This window comes from Aptenodytes forsteri, unplaced genomic scaffold (genome assembly GCF_000699145.1).
Source record: "Aptenodytes forsteri isolate BGI_AS27 unplaced genomic scaffold, ASM69914v1 Scaffold96, whole genome shotgun sequence".
In the NCBI taxonomy this organism is placed as follows: Eukaryota; Metazoa; Chordata; class Aves; order Sphenisciformes; family Spheniscidae; genus Aptenodytes; species Aptenodytes forsteri.
Window position 1 is genome coordinate 5,619,166 of NW_008795029.1, and position 22,706 is coordinate 5,641,871.

The 22,706-nt window shown below is 39.9% G+C and overlaps 1 protein-coding gene across 1 annotated transcript in view; it reads right to left on the reverse strand.

The window, feature by feature from the left end:
- Positions 1-3,981: 3,981 nt before the first annotated feature.
- The window catches only part of NCK2 (NCK adaptor protein 2), a 55,945-nt gene continuing 37,220 nt past the window's right edge, over positions 3,982-22,706 (reverse strand). Inside the window, exons 3-4 of the mRNA XM_009276108.1 lie at positions 15,279-16,000; positions 3,982-5,360 (exon numbers count right to left, since the gene is read on the reverse strand). Coding sequence (XP_009274383.1) covers positions 5,166-5,360; positions 15,279-16,000 — 917 coding nt within the window. The 3' untranslated portion in view covers positions 3,982-5,165. The remainder of the gene's footprint in view (positions 5,361-15,278; positions 16,001-22,706) is intronic.

The window sequence follows — 22,706 nt, forward strand, 5'->3', positions numbered from 1 at the left end:
AAAGGCCTCAAGTTGTGCCAGGGGAGGTTTAGATTGGATATTAGGAAAGATTTCTTCACCAAAAGGGTTGTCAGGCATTAGAACAGGCTGCCCAGGGAAGTGGTTGAGTCCCCATCCCTGGAGGTATTTAAAGGACATGTAGATGTGGTGCTTAGGGACACAGTTTAGTGGTGGACTTGGCAGTGCTAGGTTAACGGTTGGACTCGATGATCTTAAAGGTCTTTTCCAACCTAAACGATTCTATGATTCTTTACTTTCTAGAATAGTATTGCACAACTGATTTACTTGTTACTTAAAAGCCTATTCCACCTAGGAGCCACTAGTGAATGAACAGCAGCATTTACCTGCATCCTCCTTTTCCTCTGAAACCTTTCATTCATGTTGTCCAGGTGATCTATAACACTATTCAGTACTGTGCACCCTGTACTCTTGCTGGTTTACACTTTTCCACTTCTTAAAAAAGGCACTGAATTTTGGATGTACTGGAGAGAAAGGAATAGAAAGATTCACAGTTCCCAGTGCATTTTAATAGCTGAGAGTTACTTTAGCAATACACCTTTCACAGCTTATCAGTATAAATATGTTAACAAGTTTCCATTTAAAAATGAGTCATCCCATCCCACTGGAGTAAGAAAACAGAACTCATCAGATTCAGATTATGAAGGTTGCACAGGTTTCATTTATCTCTAAATCACTGAATTAAACTAGTTTAAGACCAAGAAGGAATGAAAGCCCTTACAGTTATTTAGTAGCTTTTGCCAAGTAAATTGCCAGACCTAATCCAGAAGAAATGTGATCCCTTTTCTAGTTTTTGATTTATAATTTAGGCAAAATCTGACTCATTTTTATAAGTAAAATTGTACAGTAGTATTTTAAAAGCACTTCAACTTTCTGTTATAACAAAAGTTATCGTTCTAAGTGTGGAAGATCTCTATTCACCCTTAGTGAAACCATTAAACCAGGCAGCAAACTTTACAGTATAGAAAAGCTACAATAAAGGCTTGGAAGAACAGCTGTAAACTTTAAGGATTCCATATAAATTTATGAGACAAAAATATCTGAATAGAGAACACTAAACAGAATCATTCAAGACTGGGACTTTACAGTCCATTCATATAGTCCATATTCACGTTAATTACCCAACCGCACGTCTTTATTGCCTCTTCTCTCTTCTCCCCAAAAGCAAAGACTAAGGAAACCCTTTGCTTTTATGATACAGTAGATGCATGTGAGTTTATCTGGCATGGTCTCAGTTCGCTCTTAGATTAAACCTTTAATAATTTGTCTCCACCTAATACGTGACTGCCCTCAATACTAAATCAGGTCGGCGGTGGCTACCTGGTACCCAACTGTGCAGTATTTTGCTGACATGCTCCAAGCCAGCTGAACACTGCACAGCTGTGTTAAGTGTTTCTGCTGTACTTCTCCGCAAGACTCTCAGGCTGAGACTCAGCACCATGCCATGGGTTCATGCTTCTTCCAATTTGGATCTGGCTAGCAGCTGCCTGGCTTGTGACCTGTGCAGAAGCTTGCGTGCATTTATCTGCAAACCAGTGTAAACCTTGAAGCTCTCCAACGTTTTTGGCCATATACCACCACCAGTAACAGTAGTGTGGCAGTGTAGGTGCTTGCGCAAAGAACGGCAGCTCCCAGTTGACGCGGGGCTATACACCACTCTGGAGTGGTTGGCGAAACACTGGTCTCCCCACCCCTTGGAAAATGTCTCATACACGCATACTTTCATAAGACTGAACAACATAAAAGCTGGGACAAAGGACTACACTGTAGATACTTATGAAGAACAGCTACCACAGCATCCTTTAAATAAAACATCCTCAAAAGAGGAGTGCTACAGAATAGATGGGCTATGATGTGTAAGTTCCGAAGTGACAGGATTTTGACCGTCTTTTTGTGCCTACTCAAGGTAGGGCTGTTCGGTGATACCACAAATGGTTGAGATAACTGGAAGAGGGAGCTCGTCAACAAGCTCCCGGAACTAAAAGTGAAAACATGTATCTCAGATTCCTGCCACTGCATGGAAAGTACAGCAACTGCTATGGACTCAGACAACTCATTCACATTCCTATGTAAACACCAGCAAGGCAAGAAAACATTAACAGCTGTACAGGAATAATACTTAAAAGTACAACTTATGCACCTATACAAACCAGGTATGATGGGAAAAGCCAGACTGAATAATGTAAAGAAAAATCACCACTTCTACTCCATCAGAAATTATTTGAGCCCTTAATGAAAACTGCAGGTGAAGAAACTCAGGTCACCACAATTCCTCTCATCTTAAAAAAACCCACACACTCCCAACTCCAAGCTTTGACAAAGAGGCTTTAAGTAGTCAAAAAATAAGGGTGAGGTTTTGTCAAATGATAGAAGGTTATGTATAAAATAGGAAAATAAAACATAAAATCCATGTCTATTGCCCCTTTATTAAGCAGTTAGTACTGAAGATTGTTAATGCTTAGGCCCAATCCAGCAAATGAGGTCAAAAAGGCAGCAAAACTTGCAGAAACTTATCTCAATTAGTAAAGATGGGAACAACTGAAGAACTATTAACGCACCTGTTGAATGGAGAGCATGTTGATTAAATACAGCGTGGGCAAAACCAAGATGAGGCTTTATTAAAAAAAAAAAAAAAAAAAAAAAAAAAAAAAAAAAAAAAAAAAAAAAAAAAAAAAAAAAAAAAAAAAAAAAAAAAAAAAAAAAAAAGGATAAAAGGATTTGATAAATCCATTAAAATATAAAGCATATGGTAAAAACTTAACATACATCTATTTGATTTAGTTCTAAGCTACTAAGACTAGAAAGGGGTTAGGAACTAACAGAGCTTGTAAAAAGGGACTATAAAAAAAAGTGGAAAAAAAAGGATCGTAAGAGGCATACAAAGGCTCCTGGAACAGGAAACATGGGGAACATTTCAGAAAAATGAACAAGGGGCATGAAAGAGTAATTGCAGTAATCAGTTTACTGAAAAGGAAAATCATTCCCATATATCATTTTTCCAAATACTACAAAGAGTCAATGAGACTGAAAAGCAATTCACTCAAACCTGAAAATGCTCATACAACATATAGTTGACTTTCTTAACATCATTGCCATACTCGGTACATGCTCAGATTCACCTAAAGAAAGAACTAGGTATTAGAAGGCAAAAACCTACATTCTCTGCAGAATTCACTTACGAAGTTTAAGAAGCAGCCCACTGTCGAGTCCTTCTGTAGGCAGATTGTAAGCAACAGGTACTTCTCACCAAGTTCCTAAGGAAAGCTTCTATATTCTTAGAAGATAGTTGTGGGTAGGTGCTCTTCAGGATAATGCATGACCATTCTGGATTGCTCTGAATCACTGCTTTCCTTCATTAAGCTGGACCAAGCAGAAGTGTCACTGCCCAATTCTTAAGTTAATGCACGTACAGAAAAATACAGTTGTTAATTCAAATACAGTTGTCAATTCAGATAACCTTACAGAAATAAGATTTCAAGAGCGGTGGGAAAATAGTACATGTGTAGAACTTCAAAAATTGTACTTGCCCCTTGGGTCTGAGCAAGACTGTCATTCATTCGCAGACGTACCAGTGCAGTCTCCTGGCAGCGGTATGATTTACACCAAAGCAAGTCAGATAGCACTGGTACCTGCTTAACCTACACTGGAGTTATGCACAGAGGTGGTTGTACTACCGCTGGCTGAAACACAGAATAGGTAAGGAACATGTTTTAATAGCAAAAAGGTACCAGGAAACAGCTCCATCTTGCAGTTTTCATTAAAGCCATGAACGGACTTATCACAGAAACAAGTAACACGGAGCTCATTAGACACTGCCTCATATCAAACTGCCCTCTGCAGTCACAGAATTTTTCTTTTTAGGCCACACAAATTCCAAGACAAACAAATCCATTATTCACTCTATTTCACCTTGCTAAAGCAACACCAGGACTACCACCCAAGGATAAATCCAGTACTCCATCATGACATAATACCTTTTTTATTACAATATCCAAAAAACTGAGTATGCAAGATTTTGAGATCTTACGATCCCTTCTTCAATCTCAGGAATGTGCCATCTAAAGACTGTATATTTAAACCATAAAGGAGTTTAAATGTAAAGAAAAGAGAAAAATGCATTTTCTTCATAAACATTCTGTGTGTCTCTTCCTACCAACCACACCATCCTCTGTAAAACCTGAAGATTTCTTTCCGTAAAGCAAATTATATATATAGTGTTGGTAGCCCGCCCCACCCCATCCCAAGATCAGTTTTTATTAATCTTCTGTATTAGTGTCAACAATCAGCTACAGATACATATTACTTTGAGAATTAAATACATAATCGTTTAATTCAAACAAGCAGAAGGGCAAGAGGAAAAAGCATTATGTGGATGGCACATTTGGTTGTAGATTACCAAAACATTCAGCCTTTACAATTCAATCATTCTTTCTCTAGTAATCAACTTTCAAATAAAATTTCTGTTTGTTGCAATTACAGACCAAAATACACTAGATAGTTTTCTTTTACTACAATCTTACCATAGTAGTTTAAGAAGTACTATTACAAAATGCTTTTAATTAGTGTACTCTTTACAAAGAGTCAGAGAGGCAATGTAATAGCAGAGTACAGTGTAAAGAGTGCTTCTAGGAACTAGGAGTTTTTGTAATATACTACTTGGTAAGCGATATAGCTACAGAACTCACAGCCACAACTGTTATGTCTACTCTCTCTCACTTAAGTAGTTGCAGCTTCAGTGCATTCAAACTGTGCCCGATGTCTCTGAACGGAGAGTTCTGCCTGCGTGAGCAATCTGAACAGATTAACACTGGTTTGAATTGAAAACGCCCCTCCTTGATCTGAGCTAACTATGTAAACGTACACAGGAGAGGGGAGTTTTGAACTCAGCCGGGAAGGTGAGTGCTCGCCACGGCCACCCAAGGGAAACTCTCAACCTGAAAAGAGGTGGTCGGTGATTAACAGAACTGGAACACAAAAAAGAGGCAAACAAAAAAAAAAAGGACAAACAGCAACCGACAGAGCAAACACTTTAGAAAGAGCCTATTCCTTAAGCCTGCTTCAGATATTGCTCTGCTCTATAAAAGTGAATTTAGGACCTAAGGCTTGTAAGTTATAAGAGGCCCAGGCGGCCAAGTCCATCTTCAACGTCACTGAAGTGCTTTCACAAGATATAGCTTTTCCCCGTGTTCACTGGTGAAGATGGGAGCCTTTTTGTAGTGTTCCACCAACTCATCCATAGTATTAAAACGACGCTGCCCAATACAATAGACATTGTCCACGAGCTGCACCTTGAAATGTTTGTTCTTCCCCGATGCCTTTAGAGATACCGAGAAGTCACTGGGCTGTTGAGAAGAATTCAAAAAGAAAAAAAAGAATTACATAAAAGTGAACAAAATGAAGGCGTAATTTTGTGGTTTCAGGAACCAACTGTGTCATATAGTTGATGGTAATTTATGCTAGTCTTTGTTCCACAGCTCAGTGCTTTAGATACTTAAGAAACGCAATAGTCTATTATTCAATAAATAATTGCCACCATTATTAACGTGCACAGTTAAGTCAGTTAAGTGAAAGCTCCCCAGATGCACAGTCTGAAGTTGCCAATTACATGACTAAATTGCAAATATTATCTTAGTTACTCAATCTAGAAGCAGGAGAATGTCAAGGAGAAGGGAAAAACTTTCATCATATATGGTTTCCTCGCTAGAGAGTCCTGGAGAAAGCAATTATTGCAATATTGCTTGGGTAAGATGAAGAAAATTCCCCATATCGCTTTTTTTAGAGCCGTGACCACTAGAGGGCCATTCTTGCTTTGCATTGCAAAAGACAAAAACACATTCACCTTTTATCTTCATTACCACATGTATGGGGAATAATTTCTCCTATTGAGTACACCTTTTTTGTAAAAAAAGATAAAGCTATAGAATAAAAACACAGTACAAATCTCACCATCAAACCACCGCCCACAAAACACGAAATTTAAGCACTAATTAAGTTATTCAGGACAGAACAATTTCACATGATAAATCTCTTCATCTTGGCAATTGGTTGCTTTAACGAAGAGAGCACTGTCATCCAAGCAGCCAGGATGAGACCATTCCGCTTTCTGCGCCACATGCTGCCGTAGGAGGGTAGAAAGGACACACTGTCCCTCGCTTCCAGCTGAACTCCATCTCTAGTCATCGACTGCTGCTGGCTGGCCGTAGAGATGGGAGTATGGGCTTTGCCCCCCAGAGAGGTGGCTAGAGGCAGGTGTCGCCAGCCAGCAGGAAAACAGAATAATAAAAAATAAAAAACACACACCAGAGTTTGTAGCAAGCACTTAATGGAGATAAGTAACGCCTGATGTGTCTCTGGAGGTATTGCTGCAGGGTCTGTGCCCGCTGAAGGCATGGCTTCAGGCAGAAACCGTCGAAGACACCTGCCACACTTCAAACGCCACGTTCCTGCAGTCCCTCAGTCCTCCCCACCACCACGCTGCTGCTTTGGTCGGGCCAGTGCTGTGAACCTGAACTCGTCCAGGCTAAACAAAACCCACAAGGGACTATCTGGTTCACAGCATTGCCTTACGAACAACCCCAAGCGCAGCTGCGGCACAGCAGATGACCAGGGGGAAGCGGGAGCCCTCAGACGTTACTGCTGTCGCCAGACTTCAGTTTATGAAACCACAGCCTCCGGAGTCCTCTACACTGCGTTTGGGGGATCAGATACACACTAAGTACATACTCAAGTAAGCTGAAGGACAGCATTTTCTCAGGCACGCTGTCTTTTCCTGCAATGATGTGTGTGTCTGCCCCAGACATCCCCCACGTTCTGCCTATCCCAAAATCTCATCCCTTACATCTATCCCTCACCTGTTTTAGTACCAATACCTTCTCTGCTTTCCCTTCAGACTCCATCTGCCCTGCCCAAAGCAAACAAAGCTCCTGCCGTGGCTGTTGATCTGGCTCTGGCCCAACTCCCCAGGCTTGCACCTCAGCTTTGGGCAGCAGCTCTTCCCCTCTTGTGCTGCTTAAGCCAGCAGCTAGCTCCCCACACCTCTGGACTAACCCTCTTCCACCTCGAGCCACTACATTCCAGATCTACAAGCATCACTTCTTTAAAAATTATTTTATGTAACACCCACAGGAGAATTACTTCTTCCATCCATAATCCAGTGTCACCGGGCCTTGGCCAGGTCAGTGTAGACTCCATCAGGAAGGCTGCCTCAGGCGTCGAGCAGCTCCAAAGCCACCGGCTCAAAATACACGCAACACCCCCTGTGACTGCCAAGAGGAGAGGACTGGGGAGGGTGGGGGAAAGGGATGGAAAGAAATGTGCATAAGAGCATATCTTTGGGGTTTCCAGTGCTCCACCCAAGATACATTTCATGCCCTGTCATCCATCCTTGGCTCCAAGTTTGAAAACTGCTATTTTAAGCCAGCTAGCTCTGATATTAAACCCCTGCCTCAGAAGCATCGCAAACAAGGCTGCACAGAGCTCACACCAAGACTGACCTATTTTCAACACCTACCCTACTGGGTTAAAGCTAACCCGGTTGTACCAACACTGTGCTGTTGCTAAGACCCCGAATGCAGTGTGGACAAACCCTCTGGCAGCCATAACCGCACAGGCCTAGGACCTCTTTCAACGGACATCTCCATAGCCCTAAGCAGCAGCCATTAAATGGTAACAAAGCACAGGCCTGCACAAACGAAGCTCTGCAGAAGCTCTGGGACCCTGGGCTCATGGAGGAGAAATTTAGGGCATGGGCTCTAGGCAGCATGCTGATCGCTGTGCTCTAATAGGAAGGTCCATAGGGTCTCTTCAAGGACAGCATTGAGGGGATTACTTACAGACCAGCTGCTTAGGATTCAAAAAACAAGATCAAGTCTTGCTGACTAACTTCTGCTGCTTCCATGGGTGATGCCTACCCCAAATGAAAACCAGTAACCAAAAGGCCCTCATTTAAAATAGAAGAACTTACAAACAGGAAATTCATAATCTGAACGAAACACATTTTTTTGTTTTAAGAACAGGAAAAAATGTTATGACAAAGGTTTAAAAATAAGTGAAGTAATCGCTTTGCACAAAGTGACACAACAAGCACAATTGTTTTCAGCATGTCAAAATGATGAGTTTTCAAAACTCCTTGTATCTGCTAAGAATCATTATCTTTAGACCAGAAAGGATGTGCTAATGACACACAGAGAGGTGTTGGAATAGGTCTTACACCTCTGATCTACTGTCCTATGTCCCAGGCACTGGCCAGACTTAGATCTTTGTGAGGTGATCTACACAATACATTAAATACTTTTCCTGCCATTTTAATTATAACTTCAATGAATGAACATTCTCCTGAACTACTGTCCATTCTTCCCAGCCTCAGAGCTGCTAATTAGATTGATGCATAAATAGAAGACATTATTATCACTTATTTTCTCCTGAATATGTTACAAAGTTTATTCTTTTCGTGATCTGATTTAATTAAAAAAAAAAAAAATAGCGGAAAGGCTGATCTAACTCTTTTGAGAGCCATCATCCGGTGCAAAGAGATGGAAGAGCTCGAACAGCTGTTGCAAAAATTCTGAAACCCTTTATTGGCCTCAGCGTAGTAACTTCTTCAGGATTTAAGAACAAACAGCAAAAGCAACTGGACTTGCATTTGTTTTTATTTTGGTTCTTCCCCACTCTAACAAACAAGCAAAATGGTTAAAAAGACCATTTAAAAAAGAAATCTCTAGATAAACTACTGCTCTTAACATTACCATTTCAAAGTATGCTGGTTCAATGCAGCTTGAATTGGTTCCCTGCTGTCCTCCTTGGATATGCTCCAAGTCTGTTTATTTTATTTACTGTTTAAGCTATTTTGTTTCAACTGCTGGCCAATTTTTCTCCCTTCTCCCTCTTATAATTTAAGAAAATTGCTACATTTGGATGTTTGCACACTAACTTTTCCAGGAATAAAAGCCTCACATACACCAAATAAAGGTACATCAGAAGTAAGCTTTAATCCCTGAAATCTATAGAGGAACTGATGATTCTGCAACAGAATTACAGAGCATAACTTCATGGCAGGGAACGTGTGAATATTTCTGTACTGTCATAATCGGGAAGACCTAAACCTGAAGTTAAACCAATTCTTAAAACAGAAAATTGAAGATTAGCTGTTATGTATCTGCAGCTCTTCACTCCAGGTGTAGTACTACTTTGAATTGTTTCAGATTCCTTTATTTTAACTCCTGATTACGACTAAGATGACCGTAGGCTAGCTGGTGCCTACAGCATATGGAAGACAACAGGTAGGTAGACGTTCCTTTAATCTTACTTCTTTGGTCAGGAACTTCACTGTCTTTTCAAAAAAGATGGGAAACTTTATCATGAAGACAAGTTATAAAGCGATATAAGGGAAAACAAGTGAAACCGGGAAAGAAGGTTCCCTCTTTACAATCTCCATCTGAGAATGAAACAAGACAATTTTATCTTAAATGGCAACATTGGGAAACATAAATCCCTCTGAAAGCCTTTTACTGATCCTGTAACTTTTTTTTTCCTTTCAATCCAGTTCCACTTGGCAATACCCTTCCTCCATGGAAGATATTCTCATGCACTCATTCTTCAGATTATTCTAGACCCTTCAAGCTCCCATCTGTGAGCCTGCCCTGGAGCTCCCCAACTCCTTCCACTTCCATACCCAGGTTTTCCCTCACTCCTCCTACTCAGTCACCCAGCCAAAAAAACAAGTCATAGGTCTAAGGTCAGGCTGGACAGAACCATCTGGGAGGGTTAAAAATTCCTTTTTCTACCCCTTCCACCTCATTCAGATATAAACAAATACCCTTCCTCTCTATGTAATGTTCACCATGTTCCAAAATCAACGTTACACAGGTCAGAAACATTGAATTGGCTCCATCGATCTTCAAATACAGCTCTAATAAGATTTCTATTCTTCCATTTAAAATAAACCACTAGGATATTTCCTTAAGCCTGTTTTTAAAAATAAACTTTCTCCTCCTCTCCGCTGTACTCATCAATCACAGCATGTCACAAAACATGACAAATGCTTCAGTTTTTGAACAGTTGCTACATTTCATTGCTTCTATCCAACACCTGCGGGATTAAAACCCCAGGAAAATATGGGACACCCTGAACGCTACAGAATTAGCACCTCAAAAAGAATACAAACTCTCAACCTGTGCCTCCTCCCTCTGCTGTCACTATTGCTGGACAAAGAGCACAGAAGCTAAATGCGATCTCAAGGGACTGACACAAATCCCGTCGCACCTACAATCCTCAGTATTATCTTAATACATCTACAATCGTCAGTATCGCACCTACAATCCTCAGTATCATCTTAATACATCTACAATCGTCAGTATCATCTTAATACTACACCCTGCAACCCCATTTAGGATCAGTTACTATAATTTGATAGCTGTGACACTATTGGCAGAAGGTAGCCATTACTTCCTAATGAATAATTGCTCCTGAAATGGTCCAAAAAAATTGTATAGCTCATTCATGCTAATAAACAGAACTGGTCTGAGAAAAATAACATCTTCCCTGCTTCATGGGAAGACGTCGTAGGGCTACGAAGCAGTGGTGTTTGTCTAATCACCAGTTTCACAGCCGCTCGCAGCAGAGTGCAAGGGGACTGCAAGTCCTGACAGAAGCTCCCTTTGAAGTCTAAGGGTGTCTGCAGCAGAGGATCTGCTCAGAAGCGAGAGGTGTGGTGTGGTTGCCCCCCCATCACGGGGCCACAACCTATTACTGCTTCCTGTTAGCTACGGCACTAGCAAGCACACTTGTTTCCCCGGGGTGAATGTGAACAAAAAACCCTCTTCCTTCCAAATTCGCTTATCTCCCCAGTGGAATCTTAGATCTTCAAAGCATGACAATCACCTACCCAACCCAGGCCAATGGTGTCAACCAAGACTTGTTTGTCTTGTGTTAGGTACTACACAGAGAGAACAAAAATCTGACCGCTAAAGAGCCTGCAATTCAAAAAGGGTAAGAAGTGGCTGTACAGAGACTGCACAGATTAAATCTGCATTATTTGTTCAGGAGTGCTACTTAAATGAGACAACAAACTTCAGGTTTTATCAACTGAGCAGCCTGCAACAGAAAGAACAAATCAAGCAGTATTTCTAACCAGCTATGTTCCACCTCAGTTGCCTCTTTTAAATCTCCAAAACTAAGGTGACATTACCTAGGTATAACAGAGTTGGCAAAAATGTTATCAGTAGGTAACTGTGCCTGTTACATAAACTATGGGCTTAAATGGTTCAAACAAGTTTATGGTTCTAATTATAGTATTTCGTAATTAATGAAGATAATCAGGCTCCTGGCTACATGACAGAGTTAATCTCAGGATATTCTCCACTATGGCAGCATCCCTTAGAACTAAGCGTAACTGAGAAGAGTATTTTTGGCTAAAGGAATCTACCTGTGAGACAAACATCTGGTAAGTTAAATCTAGAGAAACATTGTAAAATCTTGCAGCTACTAAAATTTAAAATGGAAAAACATGACAGTCTCATCAAGTGAATACAGAATAATACAAACCTTCATATATCCAAGGAGAGTTTTTCATAGCTCAGTAACAAGAGCAAAACTCAAAGAAATCTAAGGAAAACTTTTACACAGATGACTTTTCGTAACTATGGTGATGGAGGGCTATAGAAAACTCTAAAACAGGTCAAAAATCAGGCACGGGATTAGCGGGATGAGTCACAGTTTTATCTATGGGCCTTTTTAGAAAGGAATAACCCTTCCATCCACAGCTTTAATAGGTGGGTTCGTAACACAATGTAATGGGAAGTGCTGGTCTGGTGGAAAGATGAGCAAACCAGAGAGCTGACAACTTTGCTCTGTTCAGTCTGGTCTCTAATCCAGATCTTTCACTCTGATCATGCAGACACTCCTGGTGACTTTTAGCCACAACATGAACAGCCTCTGTAGTCACGCATGTGAAATATGGCAACCACCAAGAATTTAAGAGTTATTTCTAAAAATCTTTCTTTGTTCCATACATAATAAGCTTGAAATAGATCTTTTATGATCTTTTTCCCAATGCTATCAAGTATGCCCATTCGCTTATTGTATCACTCCTGGTACTTCAGAAAAAAAAAATAAAAACCAACTAGCAATCCCCAATGCTTTTATAATTCATATACATAAACAAATTATATGATGGTATGATATATAAAGATTAGGGCAGACAAAAGTTTGAGAAGTAGTAAAATATTTCTTTAAACCTAGTAAAAACTAAAACTCAAGTAGTACTAAGACAAAGGAGGCATTTACATGCATAACCACTTTTTCTCATTGCTTAAAAAACCCGCAAATACAGGATCTGCAAAACCAGATCAAGATTAGAAAAAGAAAAAAAAAAAAAAAAAGAAGTTCCTCAATTCAGCACATTTTTTTTGCGTGTGTGCAAAAAACTTGCTGTAATATGAAATGAGTAAGTTTTCTGGGATTCCAGTGTTAGATGCTGGAAACAACTTGAAGACCACGTTCTGAATGAATCTTTTTGTGCTCCACAAGCAACAATTTCCCAGCAACAATGCAGGCAGCAAATTTGAAACTGCTTTGAATACAAGGGTGTTTAGTGTTATGATGTCATATTAAATTAAAAGGTTACTGTGTCCTTTTTCAAGGAAACTCATTTACTCCAGAGGTAGACTCTTAAGAGCAAAGAAACGAGCCGTAGCACAGTGGTCACTGTGACATGGTGTGTGCTGAGAAACGGTTGCACATTTTTGTATTTTAAGTAATGTATTAATTTTCAAACCGTCCTTCTGGCACTTTCCCAAAAAAACAGAAGAAAATTGATAGCTACTGTCTCAGGATAACCCAAAATGCAGCATCCACATCTAAAAGTGAGCTTTTACCTGCTGGACAGGCACACCAAGGGTACACCGCATCCAGTATACCCACCTGCCCCTGCCAGACAGGATGCTACCTTGAAGAGACAGCTGAACTACTGTAATTTAATGATTACCATAATCCTCTAGTGGCTTTCTACATTTTAGAAGACTGTATGCCCCACCCAGTCTTTTCTTTTGTTGACTAAACAAACCTGATTCCTCTCAGCCTCTGTAAGTCAGTCATGTTTTCTATATATTTCTAAATCTAAATTTTTCTTCCTGTTCTCCTCTGGTTTATTTGCATTTGCCCTCGTTTAGTGATTACAGTTAACTAAGAACAGAAATAGGAACTCAATGACACAGAGCTTCAAAGAAAGGGTAGTTTGACAGCTATCATGTCTTCTGCAGAACAAATTCATCAAGGAAAGATGCCTGATATTTAATCAGACAATACTGTATCCAGAAAAAAAATATTCGGGACTATTACAAAACTGTATTTTGTCAATAATGTTACATATGATGTAAAAATTTCAGGGAATAACGAGAGTCCTAACTTCAATAATAATAATAATAATAATAATAAACTGCATTCTAATTTTTGGAAAACATCAGTAAATTTTTATTTGGATTTAGAACATCCTACAGAATTAACAATTTCCTTGTCTTTCAGCTGTTGTTCTGCTGTCACTGGAAGCCTCTGTTCATCTCCCTCGCCAAGAGCCAACATGCCAGACAATCCCAAATTTTAGTATTGCATATGAGGAACATGCGAAAAGTCAAACTGAAGCCTGAAATATTTAGTTGCTTGTCCCCTAAAGAGTATCCTTTAGTATGCACTACCTAATGAATCTGCCTCAATACTACCTCAGATTTTTACTTCATTCTGGGACCTCTTCTGAGTAGCTGAAATTGTAACTTAGGAAGAACAGAATCAGCAAATAAAATGTGAAACATGCTTCTAAAAAAGTATGAGGAGCTAAAAGGATCTTTACTTCCAGATTTGAGCTCAAGCTTAATTCTCCCCCTTAAAGCAAATTCTTTGTTTTCCAGCATGCAGTCATGCCAACACCTTCTACTGACTAGTTACTGAAATCATTTACATGAGGAACAGTATATGGGAACAGTTTCCCCCCAATTTATAAGCAATTACGATAAAGAATATCACAAGTTCTAACCAGAAGTGATAAATGCCATCAATACAGCCTTCTGAAGACATCAGTTAGTCAAGAAACCTTTTAAAAAATATATTACGGCTCAAACTATATGCAGTTGACACTGCTTTAGTTTTTATTCACAATCTACATTGTAAGCCAGGATAGCCCACAATATGGGCACAGTGAAACCTCATACAAATATGGCCTAGAGATAGATGGCCGTAGCTGTATAAGGTATACTTATTTTAGTAGTACCGTACGTTCAAATTAGAAGACTGAGCTAATATAACCATATTAATTTTGAATTTTTATACATGAAGCAACAAAATACTTAGATGGAGACATCTACTAAACAACAATTCCATGAAGGAATGGCCCTACAATTGAAACAATAAATGCAGAAAAGCCCTCATCACAAATTCAGATTTGATTCTTTTTTTTTTTTTTGGTAGCTTTTGAAAGATGTATTAGGGAATTAAGATGTCACCTTTTCAAAATCACAGTCAAGGGATAATTAAATTTTGAGTGCTTTAACTATGAATTCTCTGGCCTCAGCATACACGAAAGGCCTTTCAGTGCAATTTTAAATTTGAACTTTCAGAATTACAATGGTCCCTAATCAGCATTACTTATATCCCTCTGATGTCATCAAGGCTCAATTTACAAAGCATGAGCTGCGGACTTGACCCTCTCTGTTGTGTATCATAATCTTAACAATTAGATACAATAATAACTTTACCTTATTACAACCTAAATAATCTAAGTAGAGCAGAAATACATTAAAATGGGATCTTAACCAATAGTTTAAAGGACCTGTGTTATTATTCAATTAAAAGCAGAACAAAACTGGCCAATGCAAAGATCCCATTTGAAATTAGCTTTAAAATCAAATTAATGACCAAATTTGCCGTTCACAAGAATTATTTTTTCTTGTAGCGCTGTAAATTTGAGGAGGATTGCAATGAAGAACACATGCAAAGTCAAGTTGAAGCCCGAAATATTTACTTGTTTGCCCACTAATTAAAAAACCCTGGCTAATACAGACCACAGCTGTAAAATTTCAGTGTAAATGTCACTGTATTTCAGTAACAGACCAATTCTCACAAGCAGTAAAGCGTATCGGTTGGTAACGCTGAAGCGTTGCTTGCTTCTTTAAGGGTGAAAAGCCCTTTACTACAGATAGGGAAGCTATTAACTGTCATGCTTGCTAACCCAAGCATCGGGTATTACAAAGCCTGCAGGGCTGAGTACCACTTACCGAAGATTCACTATCTCTAACAAGGAAGTCTCCTTCCACTCCCCTTTCGTTCAGGGCACATTCTGCTTGGTGCCGGGTAACGTTCCCGTAATACCACTCTCTTCCAGCAAACCGTCCTGTCGAAGATGGTCCCGTGTAGCTTATCTGAGGCGGATGGGAAGTGTTAATGGTAGGACCATCGCTAATGATTACTACATAGTTTTTAGGAACAAGACCAATTTGCCCTCTGGAATTTTTACATTTCCACCATTCTGGGTCATTTTCTGGCTTTTCAATGACTTCCATCGTTTCCCCTTTTTCAAAATTGAGCTCTTCTTCTGTGACGGAGCTGAATGGATACAGTGTCTGAACAACGTGAAGTACTTTGGTGCCCTGGCCGTTACTCATGGAAGCGCCTTTCCTTAAGCTGAGAAAGCTGGGTGAATCTGCAGTTGCCTCCTCAACCTCCTCTACCACATAGTTCGAAGGAAACCAGCCAATCTGTCCATTGTAGCTACCTCTCCACCAGCCGTCGCTGCACTTCTCCATGACAATCACTCGGGAGCCTTTAACGAGGGACAGTTCATCCTCCCTCTCCGCGACATAGGCAAATTTCACGTAGGCTGGAATGTTAAGATCGTAAATCCGGTCGGCGCTGCTGCCGTTGGACGGGTATTCTGCGTCCGTGCTAGGAGTGGGTGAGGCGTCTCGCGCACTTGTCTTTCTCTTGGTTTTTCCCAAACCTGTTGAAGAGAGAAACGTAAAGTGATCACTCGGAGTGCTTGTCCCCAGACTGCAAACGCTGGATTTGGTGACACGCTCCTCCGTCACTTTAACAACACTGCTAAATGGAGATCTCTTCTGTAACACTACATAGTCAGGAAACAGCAACACCTTTAAGAGATTATCTTTAACATCCAGCTGATGTTAAGTAAGTACCATTAAGTAAGGAGCAATTTGCGTTACAATGGCTCCCTTCCCTTCCCAGAAGTACCAGAGTTTTAACATGCTTAAAAACAGTGGTTTCTTCCCTAGGAGAACAGCTAATCACTGGAACGGTTGCACAGCTTGCTGTTGTGTCTCTTAAAAATCCAGCCAAATGATCATGCCTTTTAATTTTAGTGATGACTTTAACTTGGCTCAAGCAAAACATGAAAGAAAATCTACAAAAATAAACTAGCACAGCAATAAAAGCTTAAGTTTCTCTGCAGATTACATTTTGCTCTCTTCATTCTTCAGTCAGTCCCCAGGCAGCTACAGCTGCAACTCCTTCCAACTGCAAGCCCCCTTTTGAAATCCACTCCTTTTTCATCTACATTTCGTCACGTATTATGAAAGCGTAAACCTGACGGTGAGGAAGAGCATTTGCATACGTTCCCCTATAATCTGTAAATTCTGATGTACTGTCGTGGCTTTAACTATAGCATGAAATACAATGTACAGAAGGAACAACAATAACATTAAATACATAACTTTTTTTTTCTCTTAAGTAGAGGAACCATGCTAATGTCTGTTTAAATATGGAAGAAAAACGGCACAACACACTTGGTGTACTTTTCAAACTTTTGCAGCAAGGACTGCTTAAGCTTATACATAAACAGAAAGATAAAGTGAACAAGTAGCCCTCTCTTGTGAAATTCACTTATAAAAGTTCTGAACAGAAAACAAAAGATGAAGTCTCAGTACAGCACAAACCAAGCAACACCCAAAATGTCATGCAGGGGACAGAAAGCAAAAACCAAGACTGAAATGGAAGCTTTTGTACTTTTCTCCATGCTCCTAGAGCCTTGCTGGCAGGCGAGAGATTCACTTGAGACACAATTGAGTACACGCTGATTATGGCAGATTGAATGGAAAAAAAAAAAATAGGACTTTGCTTTTGTTTCTTCAAATAATCTGACAGAAGGAGATGCATGCTATTTCATTTTTAACAATCCAGGACTATTGCTCCTAGACTTGCTGGCAGGCGAGAGATTCACTTGAGACACAATTGAGTACACGCTGATTATGGCAGAGAATGGAAAAAAAAAAAATAGGACTTTGCTTTTGTTTCTTCAAATAATCTGACAGAAGGAGATGCATGCTATTTCATTTTTAACAATCCAGGACTATTTAATCTGGCCACTCCACTGCTGAAAAGTGCATTCATTTTTTTAATATATATACACACATATACGTACATGCATATACAATTAATAGCCTCAGCAAAGCTGTTTGTTCAGTGCAAAACTACCTGGTTTATTTCACAGGTTCTTCAAATAATCTGACAGAAGGAGATGCATGCTATTTCATTTTTAACAATCCAGGACTATTTAATCTGGCCACTCCACTGCTGAAAAGTGCATTCATTTTTTTAATATATATACACACATATACGTACATGCATATACAATTAATAGCCTCAGCAAAGCTGTTTGTTCAGTGCAAAACTACCTGGTTTATTTCACAGGGTTAGCTGTACAGCACAAACAGCGCACACGCAACCACGCAGGGATTGCTAACTAGAAGGGTTAAATAAATTAATTAATACAGTCTTAAGGTCTCAGAAGACGGCAGAAAATTCTGATGAACCTAAAGTGTTTCCTGACCTTCCCCAGCAGCTCCTTGCTTCCTGCTGGAGCCTACTTACATCCTAATGTCATTCTAACTACATCATTTCAGCCGAGAGCCAGCGGCTGCACTTTCAGGCAAAATGAGGGAGAGAAGCTTATTGTACTAGGGGAGACAATCGCAGGAAAAGAGTGTCCAAGCAAGCGCTAGTCGGAAGCTGGCCAGGCTCTGATCTCTGCCAAGACTGGAAATTTTCATCAGTTTAGAGATCATTTTCAACCAAAAGACAAGGATGTATCAGAACTAAGGAGCATTAAATTAGGGTGATGTAAACAAACACAACTTGTTTGTTTCATGGAAAACAAGCAACTGTATTTCAATAGATTCACTCTACATAAAGCCCTACACTGAAATTGAACCTTCCAGATTAAAAGCTTAGGTTTTGATGTGCTTTGTAATGGAGATATGCAGCACCGCTTCTTGGAATTAGAGCAGAAGAACTAACAAAATAAAAAAAACCCAGCAGATGATGAAGTAGCTGGCCAGGAGAAAACTAGTTGAAAATCAGAGCAGAGAGATAACTGTGAGATATGGGGCTGTAGTATGGTAAGAGAATGCCATAGACTGAAGTATCTAGAGGAAAAAATTGTTGACAAACAGGTGAAAGAAACACATTTCTCAAAAAAAAAAAAAATCTGAAGTCTGATAAAGGTGTCTAAACATTTAGCAAAAGGTTATCATCCAAGCACTTTCTTTCCCTTTGAGTTTCATAAGTTGCATCTTTTTGCACAAACCTTCCAATGCTGCGTCTGATGTTTTAAATGTTCCTTTCTATCCTCCCCATTCAACACAAACCATAACAACACAGGAAAAAAAAATCAGAAACTTCACTTTTTTTCTTTATCAATAAAGGCAGTTGGAGCTCTTCAGTTTAAGCTTAACATTTAATGTAACCAAACTTTTTAAGGCTGATAGCCTGGTAATGATTAGCCTTTTGCAATAGCAGCAATGTGCACCAAAGATTGTGTTTCAAGCTGGTTTGACCAAGGTAACTAACTATGCAGAGACCCATTTGCAGCCAAGCACAGCGAAGGGCATGCACAACGTTATCTAACACTCATTTTTTCTGTGAGGTTACAACATTCATAACTGTGTCTATGACAGAAGAGGAAACAAGCTGTTCCATGAGCAGAACGAAGGAAATCTGTTCCTGTTTTTCTCCTTATACCTCCTGCCGCACTCCTCCTCCTCTGCCCCCCCCCCCCCCCCCCATCTCCTGCAGGATCCACAATAAGCCCCCTTACCATATGACTGCCTTCGCATCCCCACATCCTTCTCATACCTCCAGCTCCCCACTGCAATCTCCAAACTACCCTCAAAGTATACTCCATCTCCCCTGGTGTTGCCCTCCCTACCTTCGTTGGGCTGGCCAGCCGAGCACGGTGCCCAGCGCCCCGCTGCCTTTCAGCCCTGCCTGGACTGAGCAAAGAGCTGGGATTGCTCTGGCTTCTCCTCTGGTGAGGGACACCAGCAATGACCCTCCCAGGCACCGAGTTGGAGAAAACTAGTTAGTTTATCTCTGCCAGTCTGTCAAGTTTGCTTAAAATTGGCTGAGTTATCAAGGGTGGACAGATGGACGGACGATGACAGCTGACTGTGACAGCATGACTAGTGTAAGCTTCACTTCCTTAGGAAACAAGTCTAAAAATATAATTTAGTAGGATGGCTGGTCATAGCTAAGCAAGAATAAAGTTAGGATGATTTTAAACTTTGTATGCATCTATGAAAAAAATCACAACTCCATTAAAAAAAAGTACAATCTACATGAGTCATCTCTGGAAGAGTAAACACTGCCATTACTCACTACTAACAGAAATGTTCACTCTTCACTTACTACTATTTGTAAGGGTATCCCTATTCTTGTGTCCGAATGGAATGAAACCCATGTAAGGAATTCCATGGAAAACAAAACATTCAAGCACTTTGGGAGTCACATTTGGAAGAGTCAAATATACTTGTGATTGCAGTCATAATTTTGGCATTTTTATTCTTTGTTTTAATGAAAACTTATCTACTAGTGAAATGCAACTGTATTTTCCCATTCTGACTCATTGGTTACAGTTCACCTGAAGCCATAATCTTTTGTAATATAACTAGCTGTCGTAAGGAGAAACCTAAAGCAATGGATTAGCTTTCAAGTGAGGGGAAAAGAGTGGGAGCAAAAGCATAAAGCATAAACAGAAAGCTGTTTTATGTTACAGCGTCTCATAGGAAATAACACTGTTCACAATCTGTAGCTGACCCACACCAAACTAGTTCATTTTTGTTCCTACAAACAAGTTGCCAAGTGATGTGAGTAGGTTTAATTTTTAGGTGGATATATTGCTGAGATAAAAAAAAAAAAAACCACAACTGGTTAGCATCATTGCCAGAGAAGGGATCCACTGCAAATCCTCCTTCTCTCTGCAGTGAAAGAAATCCTCTGGCCCTGAGGTTAGTCCTAGAGAGACTCAGAAATGTGCCTCCTGCATTACTTTGTGCCCTCTTCCTTCCCTCGCTCAGTTGTAGCTCTAAAGAATAGCTTGTTTTGTGAGCAGCAGGCCGAAGGAAGACCAGTTTCCTATGAATTTGCTTCCTGTCTCTTAAGTCCCCATTGTGCAAACCCCAGCTTTGCACCCTTTCGTTACCAGCTTGTCGCCCTGACGGCCTTCCCATTGTACCCGTAGGCCCTCCAGCTCGCGCCTCCAATGCCTCTCCCTGCAGCACTTCCAGCCTTCCCACCTTGTGCTCCTTAAGCTCCCCCAGGAAGTGTTTTGAGCTCCCCCCAACCACAAACCTCAAAAGTGGTGGAATTTCCTTCTGGTCACTCCCCCTTGGCCCGACTCTGTGATAGCGCCAGTTCTCCTACCCTTACCTATGTCTTCTGCCATGCTGGCCACGCTCCTGGCCCAAAGCTTGGCCGCCTGTCAGACAGCACAGATGCCCCGACTGCCCAGCCTTCTCCTGCTAAAACCGAAAGAAGGATTTCTCTCTCCTTCCTCTGCCTTCAGTGAAGGCACTGAAACAAGGCTGCGTAGCTACGATCTTTATGAAAATTGGTGCTTAGGATAAACAAGTTCAATTATCTCTAAAACTTTATCCTAATACTTACTTTATCAAATACATACACACACTTGTATAGAAGCCACTAGTAAAAATTCATATTCCATTTGCTAATTATGGTTTATATTACATACTACCTTTACTAAAAAAAGCCCATTTACAAAACAGATATCTTTTCCTAATTTTAGGAAGACTTCCTTGATGAGTCTTTCCATGCTCCTGCGAGCTGGTGTCCTTGCCTGAAGCTGATGAGTAACCACATTTTGTATTTTAACTGCTTTTGCTCATCCCCAGAGGTGAAAGAACAGATTCACTGATGTGGCTGTATAATGCGTCTCCGCAGGCTTATCCATACTCACATTTATTTTATTAAGTTCTATTTAAGAGTAACATGCACTAAACACTGAAGATATTTGCAGTCAAATTGTCTAGCATCCCCCTTCCAAGACTACTCCCTAAATTTACTACATCTCATATGTAGCTTAACTTTAAATAGACTAAATACAGTTGCGTTTCTTTTCCAAAGGAATTTTAAGTTTATCTGATACCTCAGCTTACTGACTTTTCCATTCTCCCATCTTCTGTATATAAAAAAAAGTCAGCCAATACCCAAAGCCAATTTCTGAAAAATAGCTGGCAAGTGAAACTAGTGTCATCTGAATTCTCCCAACCTATCTTTTCTAAAACCTTCTCTGATTTTCATACATAAATCATGAGCAAAAATACTTTCTGTAGCTTACCTGCGCATCAAATCAAATTCATAGGACAAAAAAAAAAGGCCTTTCAGAAAAAAGGTGCAATACAAGAAAACTGTATTGCTTTGAGAAATCACAAAGGCAACACTAAACAATTTCCAAAAGAGAATAACTCAATGAAAGAGACCATGCCACTAAATACACCAGATACAGCTGCCTAAGAAGCCTCCAACAACTTCTTACTAAAATATCGAGAGCAATTGAGGAAGGACACCCCCCCTCACCAAAGTAAGTGACCTTTAAACTATAAAAACCACTGCAAAACCAACAACAAAAGCGTCTCAATACAACTGAGTTCTTGGAAATTACTTCCTCTTTAAGGGACTAGATTTCTACTAAATGGTGTCCTTCAGATATCCTGTATCACTTTTGGAGTAGCTAGTTTTAAGTCTAAATATACAGCTGGAAATATAATAACAAATGCTGCTGAGTAATGCTGTTACCTTCCCTCTCCCCATGGCAATTTGAAAATCAACTTTTTAGTATTTTCTTTTATTGCTACATTTACATATCTTAATAGATTCTTTTTCATAACAAGTCAGAACTGACTTTTGTATCATGTATTCAACCTTTTATGTTTGAAATTAGTTTTCCACCAGTTATTATATATTATTACAAAGCTGTAAATCAGCAAAAAATTAACTCAAGTATGATAAGGGTCATCAAATAGATATCTTGAATTAATAGTACATCAAATACTGCCAGCTACTTTATTTCATCGTCTATTTACAAATATAATAAGCTTTTTCTCAATAAAAAACCTAAATTATGCTGTATCACCTAGTCAAAACACAGGAACTGATGCTAGAGCTGAATTAAAACCACACTTCTGTGCAGTCAAAAACAAAGGTGGGTAAGAAATAGTATATTTCATTTTTATCTCTCTCAACTAAATTTTGTAGCTGTTTTTATTTTTTAAATCCTCCAGAAACAGAAACGTGATGCTCTGCCCACTTGGAAAGGCAGGCAGGGCTAGTGAGGATCCCTGCCTTCCCACCTCCTGGCTCCCCGCCAGCCCCCAACTTGCCCAAACCGGCCATGC